Consider the following 17,949-nt stretch of genomic DNA (forward strand, 5'->3'; position numbering starts at 1 on the left):
GGTGTACAACTAATGACGAGAACACGAGACTGAAGGGCATCTTGAATGAATGAATGGGAACGAAATATTAGCTAGAAATGTTTGAAACATACGTTTTAAGAAAAGTCGTGTCACAGAACTTTTTCAACACTTGTGTTCGAATTTTGAATGATTTTTATTTTTATTTTATGTTACGTTTGAACTTTATTTATTCAAATATTTTTGTGTCAGTTTTCTTTATAAAAACATTGGAAGTACATTACTACTATGCTAAGTAACATATATTTTACTAATATATTGAAAAAGTTATGTGAATATTTTATATTAAAATCAAACCATATTATTTTTGAATAAGCTAGAAACCGTAAAAAAATTAAATAACTTATTCCGTGTTTTCATTTGATAAAAAAACATTATATCTTATCCATTTTCTCTATATCTACCATTATATACATATATATCTGTGTCGATCTCCGCATGCCAGCCTCCGGAAAAAGGTCAACAACCCCTGCCCTAAGTACCCACCCCGATTTGTAGATTTGAATATTCTGCCCTCGAAAATTTAAGCATTAGATTTTTCATACCCTTATATTTTAAGGGTAGAATCAATTTAATGTCTATATTTTATTATTTAATGTATTACATTATATATTTTGCAAGAGTGATATTATTTATTTTTTAATAAACATTATTAAATTGTAAAAAAAAAACGATTGGAAAAATAAATAAGTAAATTGTGTTTCCAGAAATATTCTTATATTGAAAATAATACGAATTTAGGCTTTCATTACATTATAAAGGCTTCTTTCAACAAAGAACGTATAAAATATATTCGGCGCTTTTCTCGTTATAAGATTCCGGCGGCGCTCACATCCGGCTTAAAGGACCAATGACGGAAATGTGTGAGAAATGATGTGGAAAACCGTCGAGGGTGTACAGATTTTTCAAGATTACTTGGTTAATAAATTGCATAATGCTCTTTAATAAAATTCATATAAAATAATAACACAAACATTTGAAACCAGTAGTCTATAAAAATATAGTTGTGATTGTCAAGGTTAACGCTTTGGTGACTTTGTCCTGCATAAAAAGAGAAATGCAACTATAACTAGACCGAAACTTCCAAGGTCGCCCGACGCCAGCCTAAACGCACACTAACACAGCTCCCTCCCTGCACCCACACCACAGTGGAGCACGTGAACGCTCGCCCCTACACATGGTTGTCATAGCAACGCAGCATCCTATTTCCACGCCCACTACCCTGGGGGCGAACTCTCAAGATATTACGCCCTACTTCGTTCGCATTGGTGAACTAAAGGGGTGTTCTCGCTGCGCTAGTGTGAGGCCGTTCAGAGTCCGCGATCTCGTGAAATTCCATTTTGAACTGAAATCTCGTGACATCGACGGCCATCTAGAATGCCGTTATTGCCTCTGTATTATAATAATCATAAAACTTTCAGGCTTCAATTTTAAAAGGGAATAAAAAATAGACGTACGTATAAGGTAGTTAGCGAATGCTAACCAAGCACTCGACTCCATTCGCAACATTCAGCCGGCCGCTCGTTAACAAACCTATTCAATTTTGAAGTATTAGTCGATTGAGGCAACATTTCTCGCGTCCTATCGCCACGAGTTCCAATTAGCGACTGGAGCTTGTCGCTTGAGTGGCGGTGACGTCACGCGGCGCTTTCATGCGCCTTCAATAACTACCCTCTCGACGTACCTTCAATAGCTGGCCACTCCACCTGGCCTTCATTAGGAACCTTCTCAATACACGCGAAGAGCTGAAAAGGCGACGCGAACCTACTAATTTCAAAAATGCAAGTTTTAACGAGAAAAGTTGTTTAGCTAATAACTAGCGAACTCTTGCGCTGCGATAGCCCGCCCGCGTAATTGCGTGATTTAATTTTTTTAAATTATTACGAGCTGTCAGTTGAACAAAGCCTGCTCGGTATCTTTTGTTACCGGTCGCGCCATAGACAAATCTTATTATGGAAATATTTTCAAATTAAGAACGCGCTCTGCTCCCGCATTATGCGTCTCGACTGTCATCATTGTCTATGGGCTCTTTTTGTTCGTCCTCGCATGTTGAGGCTTTTCGACCACCGTTTCGGTTATTTTTTCTCTTTTTGTTTTTTTTTATCCGCTGTCCCGAGCGTGAATGGAGGGCTTTGTTTGTGCGTGTTTTATTATTAATTAGTGGGGACTCTTTGTTCGTGGTAATTATTGTCTTAATAAGCAGTTCCTGCTCGAATGTGAAGGATCGGTTAAGGAATTGTCAGTGAGTTCGCTTTTAAAATGGTTTAAAGAGACTTGAAATGTTTAAAACTGGTTCATTGAGCTTTAGTATTAGTACTTTTACGTTTGTTCAGCTTTGAAGTGGACAAAATTATTGTCGTCTTCTTACAATTTACTCGGTTCTTCATCATAGTTGAAATCCAAAGAATCTAACTTGTTTTATTTTTTGTATATATTCCATAACAAACTTAATAACAAAAGCGAGAAAAAATATTTACAACGACTCAAAAGTAAAAGTCACGGGGCATAATATGTTTTTAGTTGAAGCGCTCGGACTGCAACTTTTATGTAGCATAAATAGAAGTTGATATTCAAAAGCGAATAAAATCACACAAAACACTACCATTCAGGGATTCTAGTGGAAACACCATAATTAATTTACGCCTACGTGTCACCAGTGATCCTGTCGTTTATTTCGCATAATAAAGTGCTGAAAAGAAGATCCAGTTTAATTAGAGGTGAGACACTCGGAAGTACGACGCGGTTGAATGGCCCTCGTCGGGCGCCATTTTGCATAATTGGGCGGGAGGGTAGGACGAAATTTATACGGTACCGGCGCCAATTTACTTGCTAATGACGCGTCTTGCACACTCCCTCGGTTTTGTTCGTGTGTTGAAATGTATTTTCAGAGCCTTTTATCTTGTTCATTTTGTATCATAGGACGGTACATTTAGATTTGACATTAAATTTGAAACGAGTTCTTATTTCAAAATATGGTCGCTTATTTTGGCGTCTATACATATAATAGAACAGTAAATGGGATCTCGTTACACGGAACACCGTCTGAAAAGATTTACTGTAGAAGACATCATTATTCACAAAGAGGTTCTGGACGTTTAAAATGATAATCACTTGATTTATGTTAATATAATTTAACAAATGAATAGTTATAGCAGGTGCCCTTTAATCAATTATACTTCTAGTTAGATTTTTGTTGCTTTATAAAATAACGAAAACAAATGACCCAACTTATTATCTTAGTGTGCGTGACTCCTACGGTTGACTCTCCAAACTCGCCAAACGTACTACATACTACATACTACTTTACTAGTGTGTGTACTTAGTGGCTAACTGTTTGACAGTCTATTTAAATATATAAAAAACAAGGCTGGTGACGTAAAAATAATTAAAAAAAACAAACCCATATACCATTTACTCTACTTTTAACAGATAGAAAAACAAATATAGAGAAACACCACTGTACGTTGTTTTTAATTTTTTTTCTGGTATAAAATGTTTGTTATCAAAAAACAAAGAAACATCGGTAATCGTAATAATGACATATTTAAATATGGTTGCCGAAAAGACGGTCATTTTCGATATTAATGTGTAAAAAATATAAAACTTAATATACATAATATGTTTTTTGTTGCAGACTGGCAAGATGGGCTTATCAGCTGGTGGTGGATTATCATTGTTCTGTCCCGGTGGAGAACTGGGGCAGCCTCCTCCTGCACACATGGGTATCCCACCTCCGTATCAGCTAGACTCCAAGTTGGGTAAGTCGAAATGAAATCGTATTAAAATGTATTGAGAAAATGATATCTTATTTTTATGGTTATAAGGATCATTTTGTTAATTTATGTTGAGTTGTGATATAGTGTAACTATATATATATACACACACACACATAGTACTTTGCGAATAGTACACGCAGCACATAAAATACAAAAAAAGCTCATCTAACGAGTATATCCGCATGTTACCTAAAATAATTATATTTGTTCCAGCGGCAGGTCTCGCGCGGACCCCAATGTACCCCTTCCCGGGGGGTACCTACCCTTACCCCATGCTTAGTCCTGAGATGTCGCAGGTTGCGGCCTCGTGGTACGTATACAATATTTTAATCATTCATACATTTTGTATTTTCTTAAATAATAATTTATTAATATATTACATGAAGACTAAAATATATATTTTTTTTAAGAAAGAGTTTCATTTATATTTAGATTATACATATATATTATAATTTAATTTTAATATATAATATAATAAAGAAATATCGTCTCGTATCATCGGCTAGGTTATAAGGCAGTAAAGTTGCCGATGGTCCGCGTTCAAATCCTACTTCGGGTATAAATAATAATCATTGGGATTATGCTTCAACGAGTTACTTACTTACTCAATCATAAGTTAAGAAGTCGCCAGTATTACACTCTCGTGTTTGCAATGTCTCATTAAGCCTCTTAACTTTTTTATATAATTTCAGGCACACTCCAAGTATGTATCCTATATCCTCGGCGGCAAGTGGCTTCCGAAGTCCGTACCCTACATCTCTGCCCATCACCAGTTCTAGTCTATCAAGGTATGTCTTAGTACTATTAACCTATATAATATACTAGTTTAACCTGCGGCTATATCCGCGCGAAATATATAAAACACAAACTTCCAACCTCACTTTTTAAGCATTTACGGTTAGAGTTGCGTAAAATCTGTTTTTAGCGGATGTCTACCTCTACCATTTTCAAGTTTGTAGATGTTACAGTTTCTGAGATTTCGTGATTGATTAATCAAAGTGTTTGGTATTTCACTTTTAACACCATTAAACATCCGCGAGCTATATGAAAAAAAAAAATTATTGAAAAACTTAGAAACTCAGAACTAAGGGCACAACTGTTAGAATATTTAGCAAAATTAATCTTAAATTTTTTTTATTCACTAAATATAAAATAAAGAACATAAGTTAATCGTTCAGAAATCAATTACTATATATCACGATCAACATATTGACATAAACAACGATTATTGTGGCAATTTATAGATATGTTTCCGAGAAAACATTAAATATTACACTGATATAATTTTATCGGGAACATCTGTCCGCTGATTCGAAGCGATAACGAAATAATTGCAGTCATTACAAGACTTCTTAATTTAGCAATCGATTTTAATGTTTCGTAATATTTATTGTAACGTAAACGAAAAAATAAACAATTTATATAATAAATGTATATTTCAAAGCATTGGTTTGATTTTTATGAAGTAGTTGAAAAGTTAAATAACTACTCTATTTTAGGAAAAGGATACAAGCTTATCACGTCTCGATGCTCACATATTAATTGATAGAGAGAGGCCATGTTTATTACACCAACTGCTCCAATACGAATTGGTGGAACGCATCTTTGCCAGATTTTAAGTCGATACATGCAGGGTTCTTAACGATGTTCCTTGAGAAGGAAATCAAGCTTTAACAAAAATTGAGCATATGAAAATTCAGTAATACTTACCTGTTTTTGAAACCACGATCTTTGGTTAATATGCAAGTGTTTAATCCACTAGGCTATCGGCTCTTATAAATTTATCCTTCAGGGTTACCAGATAAATACAGTTCACTGTGCCGTGTTTTCATAAAATATAATAAATTGTATAATTTCCCGTTGTTACAGTGAATTATATCGATTCTCCCCAACGCTGGGCGGCGGGCTGGGACTCGGTTTGGGCCCAGCGCTCGTTCCCCCTCCCCACTCCAAGGCAGACCTCTTCACGCATCATTCAAGGTAAGATTTTATTACTACGAGTATAATAGTATATTCCTACGTACAATTAAAGTTTAAATCCGTTTGATATTCCGATGAATAAGAAATATATAGATAATAAGAAAAAGTCATTATATATGTCTGTAATGGAACAGTTTATAACTCGTATAGAGCTTCTGTATTTTTTTTTTAAATTTAAAATACGTAGATTGTCAATTGTTTCCTTATCACTGCTCATTGACATCGACACTGTAAGAAATATTACCCGTTCCCTACATCGCCAATGCGCCATTAACCTTGGGCACTAAGATGTTATGTCCCTTGTGTCTGTCTAACAATATTACAATAAGCATTGCTGTTTGGGGATAGCATATCTAATGAGAGGGTGCTATCGGGAAGCTCTACCACTGAATATTAGTACCGATTACGAAATATGAATTTGAATAAAAACATGTTCATTGTTAAATAAGTTCACATAAAAAGAGTTCATACCTAGTCATAATATAAATAATAACATTTAGTTAACAAGAGATTACAAAAACAATTCGAAACACGCGCCGGAATAATACAAGGTAATTTGTAGCCTTCGCCCGGTTCAATTATATCGTCAATATAATCGTTGCGATAAAATTCATTGTTGTATAACGCCCTAACATTGATGCAACTATATATTATGGTAATACGTACTTTTATTATACACTTTGATAAGGGTACCCACCCTTGTATTGGATATATTTAAATGTAAGGCTGAGATTAGACTTATGATTTTTTACATTAAAAAAAATTGTTTAGTTTTTTTTTAGTACAGCTTCTTATACTTTAATTAAACTTTCTTTATTTTCCGTTTATCATGGTAACTATTATTTAAGTAAATCCTACCTCTCTGGAGGATGGGATGTAGAGCTTCCACCAGGCTACTTCTATGCCGATTGGTGATACAAGCGTCTGAATATCTGATACATGCAGGTTTTCTCGCGATGATTGCCTTCACTGCTGTGGATTATCTCAGATCATATTAGATCTGTCCGATCAGATTCTGATAGCGAGAATAGACAGCGTTCTCTTGTTTGCGCATATTATAGCATCCAAAGTTTGCAAGTCTCAATTGAGAAAAGCTACTAAAATCGGTCATTATCATCGTACGTGATTATTTAATCTATATATTCGTTTTTGATTATAAATAATTCCCGATATTATTATACTTTTTTTATGACATTAGTTGGCGGACGAGCATATGGCCCACCTGATGATAAGTGGTCACCACCGCCCATGGACAAAGGCGCTGTAAGATATATTAACCATTCCTTACATCACCTATACGCCAACCTCGGGAACTAAGATGTTATGTTTCTTGTGCCCGTGATTACACTGACTCACTCACCCTTCTAACCGGAACACAACAATACAGAGTACTGTTATTTGGCGGTAGAATATCTGATGGCTTGTACAAAGGTTAGATAAGCAAGCAAGTATAGCATCACATAGATTCCAAATAATAATATATCGGTGACACTGAAAATAAAATCTAACTCAACTTTTTAAAATAAGCGTCACTTCTCACTAACCTCCCCCAGAAAGTGCGATGCTATCAGCGATGTTATCAGTGCTATTACACGGCTAACCCCTGCAGATCGACGATAAGCGGGACAGATGCAGTGACTCGCTTTAGGACAAATTGTTTTTAATCTATCGACATTCAATACGTCACTTATATAAAAATCCCTCGTACTGTGTAACACGAAAACGAACACACTTATTTTATTGAATATAGTTTGAACGTCTGTGTTGTTTGTTGCTGTACTTATATCATATTTTTTTGTTCAAAGCCTTACTTTTTACATTATACATATACATAGTTGTCTGTATTGTTCTCAAATTAAATAAAATTTGAGAAAGATTTTGTTGATACTTTCGATAGCTGTATTAGGGGTAAACGTGTTTGCTCCATCACGTGTAATTATTATTACTATAAACATTAAGCTAATCTTATAATCTTTTGAAACAAAACGTAAATCATATTTCAATATTATCAGACTTATTATCGAATTAATAAAATCAATCGAATGTCATTTTTGTTTCAATAATTTATTAAAAAATAAACTCAACTCCACAGAATATGTTACAAAGTAACGAATTTGAAATGTATACATATCAGATTAAAACTGAAAATTGCTTTTTAAAATCAAAGCAATCAACAAGTCGAAGGCACGAAATTGTAATCTTACACCTTTCCGCGCGTCATACCCATCGTTTAATACATGCCACATCCGTCAAAAACATATAATCACAGCTCCTTTGTACTGTGCTATTGTAAGCGGGCAGCAATCGCTCAAGCGATTAATAAAAAAATACAATTGAAATTGGTTATTTCTTTATCATATTAAAAATTTTAGACAATTACAAAATTAAAAAAAAAAACATTGATACCTAGATATATTAAATGTTTGATATTTTGATTATACCCTGTGGTTGCTTTACTATTCACTGTCACGGGACTTTTAAAGTTACAATACATACGTGCTTGTTAACGCCTACTTATAGGTGTGCATTATACTTCATATTGAACACCTCACAGCGAAGCCGTATTGTGGCTCTATTATATAGAATTCATTTACATTTTATTTAGTTTACAGATCTAGATTTCCCATTAATTACATTAAATGTTATAATTACACTTTTGGTCACTTGAGATCCATAAATGACAAATCTTGAAAAAATAATACATAATGTTTTACATACGAAGTTTAAAAGAAGCCCTAATTAAACGTACTAGATCTCGACTCTATGAATCAACATATTCTAAAGACTATTCACAGTAGCTCAACCGCTCGGCGTATACGCTAACACTCGCACACAACATCAATACATAAAAGTCCAGGTACAATCACGTAAGTAAGCTGCTGGCGGAGAAATTTAATTAAGATGATATATGAGACGCCCTCGGCTAACGGGCTACTTTCGTACAATCGCCACGACAAGATCTAAAGATATGAATTTTATGACGCCCTGCGCGCATAAAACAAGGGCCCGTACAAATGACACGTGACAGCTAAAAGAAATTAAATTATGGTCCGCGTCAAAAGTTAATTCTTCCATACAATGTTTGAATATCGCATTTTTGTAATAAAAATATAACAACTCAACTTCGAAGCTAAATAAATGTAAGCGAAGTTTTTTAAAATTCGCATTTCAAAAATAGTACACCGAAACTTATTTAAAAAAAAAAAAGAAAAATACACAATTTGTTGAAAAAAAAAACGTTGAATTTTTTTAAAAATAAAGCCGTATTTCCCTTCACATCTTGGCTCGGGTAGTTTTTAAAGCCGGTTCGTTCGTGTGTAACAAATTCTCCTCGACGGTACACACTACACAATAATTACAGCACGCCACTGAATACCTCGTTTGGAACGTACGACCATTGTGTTTCTCTTTTTACCTCGCTTCAGAGTTCCTTGAATGCGAGTCTAAAACGAAGCTACTTAGCTCTGCACGCACTAAATAGCCTTACACGTGTATAGTTGGCTTTAAAAACCGTTTTAGTGGTATTGAAGTTTGTTTTTTTTATGTAATTTACTTAACGTCTTGTAAAAAGTTTTTTGTTATCACAAAGTAATGAGAATAACAATTTTATTTATTAATAACAATATAAATTTATATAAACCATTGCTATAACATATTAATCGTAAACAAATGTCCTGGTGCGAATAGTAAAAATTAGAACCGCAAAAGTAATTTTATTTTATACATATTTATAACCACATTTGAATTGTAGGGTATCCATCAAATCTGTGTTTGCTGCGGACGAGTCTTTAAAGTAAATATTTTGTTTATATTTCAATAATGAAGTTTATATATGGGGTACAAATAAATGTAAAGTATTTTAAAAAGTGAATTCATTTCTGTGTTATAATTTTTATTCATTTGTGCTCTGCGGTGAACGAAATCATCGTAAGAAAGCATGTTTCGGCTGAAATTCTTTCACGTGTGTTCTACCAACCCGCATTGGTGATGGAAAAAGTTACAGACCCTTATCTTAAGACGAGGGCTTAGCCTTTTGTGTTCTATTTTTAATGTCACGCCATTCGTAGATAACATCTAATAAAATTGCAATTAAATTAATTATTTTATATTAAAAAAAAAAAAACAATTCAAAATTTAAAAATATGGTCAGCATCGTACACCAAATGACAGCTAGTAATTTATATATTCATCTCATTTAATACCAATTGTTTCTTCGCCGGTGACTAACTCTCGTTATCCTTAAATCGTCTTCATCCTAGCACTGTCTGGACAGTTATTAGGGTCTGGTTATTATTCTAAACCTACATATTATTCTTGCCTGTGCAGCTTTATATAGATTGACTCACCCTTCATGATCGCCAACTACTAACAGATTGATTATTTTTCCAGCGTAGATTTATCGATCTCCAGATACTTCTGATTATTATTTAACCAAGATTTAAAAATAGTCTTGACTTTTAGTCTGTATTCTGTACTTTGGGTGTTGATCCTGAATACATTATCAAGACCGAAAGGAATTATAATTTTGCTATCACTTTCTTATGTATGAGGATTGAAAAGGATAACAGTACGTATCATTTGTTCATTGAATATACCAACGACACGTAGAAAAAATAGCAACATACGTACGTACATTACACACCCAAACATTCTCCTATAATGATGTAGGGACGTCTCGATAAAGATGTCAAAATTCGGATTATAAAAAATCGTTTAGTAGTTATACCAAATAGGAAATAAAAAACTGATGAAAAATGATACAAAAAAAAAAACAAAGAAGTTTAAATAAGTATTCCCGTTTCCCATTTTTAACTCACAAAGGAAGTCGTACATTCGCGTCGTTTTCTCGGAACTAATTTACCGAATTAAACTATACTTGACGTATCGAACTGACTGTAATAAGTATATTCGTTTCGACTATTTCAGTCTGAACATCGCAGGAAGTCGTTATTCAGGATTCCTCGTGATTATTAATATTGTCAACGATTAGAATAAATCGCTTGGGTGGACAGTTACGTTTTTGTCTTGAAAATTGTCTTTCTTTTAAAGGTATCCCGTTAATTGGATTTGGGATGACACGATTCTAACTTGATCATTATTTATGTTAACCCACACGGTACAGTGGTTAGAACGCGTCGATCTTAACCAAAGATTGCATGTTCAAATTCGGACAAGAGTTGCTGAGTATTATTTCAATTTGATTTATCTTATTCTGACAAAGAATCTTATCATTAGGAATCCTGGTTGTCTATGTCCCTATATTGAGTAAGCATGTCTGTTTGGAAGTAAATAAATCCTAACTTTAGTTAAAATATTCTAAAATTTTAGTATTTCCTATATTTATAATACTGAGCACATAAGGCTCTGTTAATACAAAGTACATAGAATGATCACGTCCGTATCCGAACACGCGACCTTCAATTAAATATCCACGCGTCCTATCCATTAAGCCATCTTTTATATTAGCTCATCACAATATATCAGCGTATACTAGTGTTTTATTGTTAGTAGCTATCGGATGTTTTTATACAAAGCGTGTTTAATCTATACATATAATAAAATTGGAATGTCTGTTTGTAATTACCCATTTTTAGTAAATGCATATGTATGTGTACACGGTACGTATACCAAAATAACATTTTTTACAATTTTTGTCTGTCTGTTTGTTCCGGCTAATCTCTGGAACGCCTGAACCGTTTTCGACGGGACTTTCACTGGCAGATAGCGGATGTAATAAGGAGTAACTTAAGCTACTTTTATTTTAGAATTATATATAGAATAAAAATAAAATCACGCTACACAATATCCAAATAAATTAAATTCAAACAACGCGCACGAAATTGCGGGCAAAGCTAGTACTTAAATAATAATCTTCACATCGGAAGGGGGACACCACTATAATAGGAGTAAATAATTATCACATAGAAAAACATAAATATTTAATTTATGTGATATTGAGTTCCAGAGGGCGAATTGAGTGTTAAGAAAAATTATTGATACAAAGTTGGAATCGTTTAATACAATCTAATATTCAAATTAAATAAAAAAAACGATAATAGATTCCACATGTTCGCCGGTGTCAATGCAATGCGTACGCGCACCGGAAACCCCGTCTATTTCCAACCGGACGCGCGCTTGTTTATTGTATGTCTGTCTGTGTCGTTAACACCTAAACTCGCATTAAGACGTTCATTGATATAAGATAAGTATGATAGATGGTGGGCTGATTGATTAAAAATGTACGTACCAGGTGTGCACTACATATGAGGCGTATATTTTTGACTTGAAATTACGTAATTATCATAAATTTGACCAATAATATAAATATTCATATAAAATTAATTTATTATATCTAAAAGTTATTTAACATCATTATAAAAAAAAATATTATCATTGTAAAATATTGTCCATTTCTTAGACGTTTAGAAAATTGATTTATCTATAAAAAATATTATGAACTATATATAAAGCTTCAATTTGTTTTGATGTACCAAAAGCCAGCCTCATCTTAAGCTCAACAAGAACCCGGGTGCAAGCAGTGTTCTGGCTCTCACCGTCCCAAATATATACATATATATAAGAGACCTTCTTGGGTTACTCATGGTTCAAATTATCGGTGAGGCCCAATGCCTCCCAATGCGCGGCGTTAGATTTGCTAGCGAGTACCAAGTATACCAAAAAGTTCAAGTCAATCGGCTGAATGACGAACGCAGAATACGAACAAAAACAAGCAGTTATTTTTTATATATCGTATAAACATACTGTACCTACAGTTTATGTTCCTTTATTTTTACTATAGTTCCATAAATATAATTCCTTGAATCCGTTAAACAAATCGAATCATACTTATCGTAACATTTCAATAAAATGGATTTCTTTTTCTCCGATTTGTTTTTACAGGCTTTGTTAGTTTTTAGGTTAATTCAGTGACTTAACGTCTCACCTGTAACGAGATAATAGTGTATCCGTGACACCGTCTTCATGTTCCCCGTTAATCCTAATTCCAGGTCGCAAGAGAAGGGCTCCAGTAGCAGCAGCGCCGAGAAGCCCGCTGACAGCTCAGCCAGCAACAACAAGGAACAGAACAAGAAACCTCACATCAAAAAGCCCCTCAATGCCTTCATGCTCTACATGAAGGAGATGAGGGCGAAGGTAGTGGCGGAGTGTACGCTCAAGGAGTCCGCGGCGATCAACCAGATACTGGGCAGACGGGTGAGTGACGTCACTGATAGTTAACATGTGTCATAGTTCTGTTACACCATTTGATTGTTATATCAATGTTATTTGTAGAATAACTTTATTAAACTACTGAATCGATTTGAAATCCGCATTTAAAAGTTATACTTTAGGATTATTCAAGGTCATCGAATCTTATTTGTCTATTGTTTTTGGTATACGACGTGATCTTTTAAGTTGAAACGTTTCTAAGAATTATATGTATATATATAATTTTATATTGACGTTGTGCTCATTGTTAATCTTGTTAGGAAAACGATCCGTGTCGTGAGTAAACACAAACTCGGCGCGCATTCTGGAAGACAATGAATCGTGTCCGTATCTGACATCTGCGCTCGGTGTATCGAATAACAAATATCGCTGGCCGTAACCCGGCCGGCTACCGAGAAGGGGCCGTTACGCTTCTCGGAACGCGATCTCGTTCCTAACAAGAGTAGCAACCGATGCTCCACGCACTCGTGGCCGCACGCTCGACCGGCCATCGACGGCCGCGGTCGCCGATGGCAACGTTGTGTTCGTAATGCAATATACTCATAAATACGCAGTGGCATTCGTTGAGTCGCGAGGAGCAGGCAAAGTACTATGAGAAAGCGAGACAAGAGAGACAGCTTCATATGCAGCTGTACCCCGGGTGGAGCGCGCGGGACAACTACGGTTACGGTTCCAAAAAGAAAAAGCGGAAAAAGGACCGCGGTCCCGCAGAGCTGGGAGGTATTGGACCCTAGGCCGAGACCCGACACGAGGGGATGGATTGTCACGTCGACGCTTCTGTACACTCGCTTCACCCTTACCCACCCCCCTACCTCGCCCGTGACCTGCCCGCACTCCTCACTAACCTCCAGAGACTTGCTTGCGCCGTCCAGGGCTCCTAACACGAACTAACCGGCTTGTTCCCGCCGACGAGCACCCGTGACCCGTGTCCCTGTATGTGAGTGTGCGTGTGTGCGTGTTACTCCAGTGTGTTAGTGCGGCGGCCGGTGGTGCCTGTGCTAGAAAAGCGGCTGGAACCGTCGCCCGCGAGGCGAGCGGCGTCGGGCGCGCGGGCTCGCACTCCGGGCTGCCTGCGCCCCCCGCGTCGCTCGCCTCCTATGCGTGTTCTGTGTACTGTAGTCGTCGAGTGACCGTGTACTCGTGTACTCACCCTACACCCCTGTACGCCGATCGGAAACTATATTGGTTTGATCTATGTCTAGACGAGGCGCGACGATACCGACCGCAGAATAGGTTCTGTGAGGAACACCACAATTGGCCATTCTCATTTTTGGGGCGTAGGTTCAAAATTTGTCGAGGGGAACGCTCACTGCGGGCTGTTTTTCTAGCACTAACGCTAGGGCGCGATCGCGAACCACCGTCGAAGTGCATTTCTCTTTTGTTTCCATATTGCGGCGTGTTCGGTACAGTGGCATGCGCTCGGCCGTGAGGAGCAAGCCAAGTATTACGAGTTGGCGCGGCGCGAGCGCCAGCTGCACATGCAGCTCTATCCCGATTGGTCGTCTAGGGCAAATACGCAAAGGGGCAAGAAGAGGAAACGAAAACAGGAGACAACCGATGGAGGTACTGCCTTGCAACGACCGCTGCCAACCCTCGCTATCCCCTCCGTACCTCAGTCTCCGTCAGTTTTCCCCGTGTCTGAAACATTTCATCGTAAAATGAATATAATACAAACGAAACGATGAAAATCAGTCACGATTTCCACGATTCAGCACATGGTCAGCGACGGACGTCTCGTCGCGCATAGTCGCTTCAGTTCATTTAAAAATGAGGTCAATTAATAAAGGATTAGCTAGAGACGTCCGTCGCTCTCAGACCCCCCACCTCCCTCGCCCGACCCCTCTTCCCTGGCATCGCTCACGCTCCCATGTGCGAGTTCAATTGCTTTGAACTTTATCCGTACCGACCGAACGACGTAGAAATATTGCCGAATGTCTATGGTTGAAGGGGTACAGGTTGTAGACATATATGAGCATTTTTTATTTAATATATATCGCATTTATTTATTTTTCTTTTGTTATTACAATGCTATTTTATGAAAAAAATCCCTGATGTAAGTGGCACTCCTTCGAAGGTTGTCCCGGTTTTTGGCTTTCCGTCCTGCTCCGAAGTGCCGCCTACGTATTCGGGGAGCGTGCATGTTTTATTCAACAGTCAATATTTGAATACTTGAGTAATTGCTTTGCAGGGACTGTATACATGTGCTCAGTGTAAAGGCTGGGACAGCCTTCTCCATACATTGCAAGTATGCGAAGGAGTTCTGTGAGTTACCAGTATGCATGAAGACGTCCTGCTATTACAAAGCGAACGGTTGACGGCACAGGCCTGAATATTGAAGGAGACATGTCCCGAGGACTCGACTAGACTGTTTTAATTTCAACAAAAGCTGCCGATGCTTCTGTTTTCTTTATTAATGATACTGGCCAAATGAACATCAATATTTATTTTGATTCCGGAGAACCTATTCTGCTTGAATTTGCTTATGAGCGTCATGTTTATTTGTGATTGTTTTTATTTCGACTAGCAATAGCGTAGTTAGAGGTTTATTTTGTCGAAGTTTATGCGAGTAGAGCGCTATTATTTAAACCAATGTTTTTTCCGTTGTTATTTTCATTTGATCCATTCCTGTTCCTGCATGTTTACTAACATGTTTAACGGTGTTGGTGCATGTCGCTTTGTAGTTTAGTCTTTTAGCATATTTTGTTTTAACGCTTCCGTTATTTTTTTTTTTAGTAAATTTCTTTCTGCAATCCATGGCGTCATATTCCGGTCCCTTAATTTAATTTGTTCATTGCTAAATTTTATGACGTCATTTAAATTTTGAAAATTTACTATTATACTTAGTCTCTTAATTTGCATTTGGAATATATTTAATTTGCCTTAAAGACCCGCAGTTTTGAAATTAATGAGTCGATATCAATTTTGTTTTGTATTTGTCCAGTACGAGAACGAATTCTAATTGAATTTTTTAAAAATTTCCAGGAAATAACTTGAAGAAATGTCGAGCGAGGTACGGTCTCGACCAACAGAACCAATGGTGCAAACCTTGCAGGTGGGTGTCTTCAATTTTTCTTTTTATTATTTTGCTTTTCCAAACAAACAATAATGAACCGATAAAAAAACAGCAATAGAATTCTAAAGGGTCATTATTTTCAATTTTATATTGTTTCTATGTGGAAAGACTTGGCTTATCTTTATGTCTTTATTTTACGGAAAGTCCACGAAGAGCCTAGTCGTAACATATATTTTATTTTAATTAGTTTTATAAAACTCGACAAAATCTGTAGTAGATGTTGTGTTTTGTGTTTGGACATACACATATATCCAATATCCTGTTACGCTGTGCTCTTTACCTCGTACCTGTAGAATAAGGGCATACGTTAAAAGCGAAGCAGAGAAAAGTTCAGAAAATGTGTCTTTTCACAAAGAAATAAAAGTTTGATGTAGAATCACACGGAATAGATTTTTTTGAAAGTAGACAAAGTGTGAAGTCGTAGTGAAAATATAGGCATTAGAAGAATAGTTCCGACAGACCTGAGAACAGAGAGAGGGCAATCATTTGTCGAAGAAAGCTTTCAAAAAAATCTTGACACATTTTCTGAATAACGCTCGCTTTTTTTGGAATAATATTGTTAATAGTCGTACTATAAGATATCCGTGAAGACATTTATACTCATTGAAATGTTTTTTCCACTCATGATTGCCGCTTCTCACGGATCGATGCTGGATTCCGCTGGCACTATTGGTGACTATTTCGGTTCCGTCGCTCTTTTTTCATTTTGATCATTCAACCAAACGCTACTTGATTCTTGATTTTTATCGTTTTTTACACTCTTCCTCTCATTTTCATTAATAAATATCGATTTACATTGTAACGACGCTTTTTCTTTTTAAATATTGACTAATTACTACTCAAACATCCTTTTTGTATTAAATAAAAATGTGCTCTAAATTTTTAATAACATTTAATTATTTACAAACTTGCTATAAATTCATCCAAAAATATCATTTCTTCTTCCTATTCTATATTTTGCTAATCAGTCCGGAATCAAGTAGCGTCATGGTATCGGGGGGGTTAGGGCTCCTCCGACCAGAACCGGCGACGCCACTACCGGCCGCTAGCTTGGTGGGGAGCCCACCCCAAGAGCCTACGTATGTGAACCTCTAGTGCCGGCCTGCCGCCGCCGGACGACACACGGTCAGTTTCTAGGCGAGACTTTGGCATTTGTGTTACAAGAGTGATTAGATAATACGTGGATCATATCGAGATTAATATGAAAATAAATGCGAAGGTTAACTTGAAGCTCGTTGTGTCATCAACTCGTTATCTGTAGACGACATTGCAATAATTAAAACAAATTAAAAAATATCATTACCGTTTTCATAAAGCATTCGAGACAAATCTCAACTAAGATTTAATCTTGAATTTTAGTATTTAAATCATGGTTCATTAACTAACTAACGCAATTTGTCAATTCAAATCGATGATTCATGAAGTTTACTGTAAGGAATTCTAGATATGATCACCGTATGTGTGTGAGCTTGAAGCATGGAGTTCACATCTTAAACAAATAATGTTCTGTTTGTTTTGTTTGTTTTTGTCTGTAGCAAATACCAGTCTTCAGCTGGTCTAGAAACAGCTATATTTTTATTAATTTCGACCATATTGATGCCAATGTCTCAAACCGCAGAAAACGAAGCAATTGTCTGTATGAACTAAATATTGCGTTTTCTGCTCTGAATGTCGTAAGCTTAAAGGATTTTCATTCCTCAGTAGATTTTTACTTTTTTTGTTGTCGTAGATATTTGGAATCTTTTTGATTTAAACCGTTTGATAACGCAGCATGAGTGATTCGATGTATTTCTACGTTTTTAGTACTTTATACAATTACTTTAACATTTTCAAGCATGTCTTTTGTTTAACATTTGTGTTGATATTTGGAATTGT

At 36.2% G+C, this 17,949-nt stretch overlaps 1 protein-coding gene across 5 annotated transcripts in view; it reads left to right on the forward strand.

Annotated features, from left to right (window-relative positions):
• Window positions 1-17,949, forward strand: part of LOC125073652 (protein pangolin, isoforms A/H/I/S) — a 147,845-nt gene that overhangs the window by 126,491 nt on the left and 3,405 nt on the right. For 2 of the 5 annotated variants that reach the window (XM_047684557.1, XM_047684559.1), the window contains exons 5-11: window positions 3,653-3,776; window positions 4,008-4,104; window positions 4,487-4,582; window positions 5,664-5,774; window positions 12,782-12,986; window positions 13,556-13,721; window positions 15,984-16,053. In XM_047684557.1, coding sequence (XP_047540513.1) covers window positions 3,653-3,776; window positions 4,008-4,104; window positions 4,487-4,582; window positions 5,664-5,774; window positions 12,782-12,986; window positions 13,556-13,721; window positions 15,984-16,053 — 869 coding nt within the window. Of the gene's footprint in view, window positions 1-3,652; window positions 3,777-4,007; window positions 4,105-4,486; window positions 4,583-5,663; window positions 5,775-12,781; window positions 12,987-13,555; window positions 13,722-14,410; window positions 14,565-15,983; window positions 16,054-17,042; window positions 17,200-17,949 lie in introns of all 5 variants that reach the window. The other 3 variants (XM_047684560.1, XM_047684561.1, XM_047684558.1) reach the window with 3 other exon arrangements.

The sequence above is a fragment of the Vanessa atalanta genome, chromosome 25 (assembly GCF_905147765.1).
Source record: "Vanessa atalanta chromosome 25, ilVanAtal1.2, whole genome shotgun sequence".
NCBI classification, from domain to species: Eukaryota; Metazoa; Arthropoda; class Insecta; order Lepidoptera; family Nymphalidae; genus Vanessa; species Vanessa atalanta.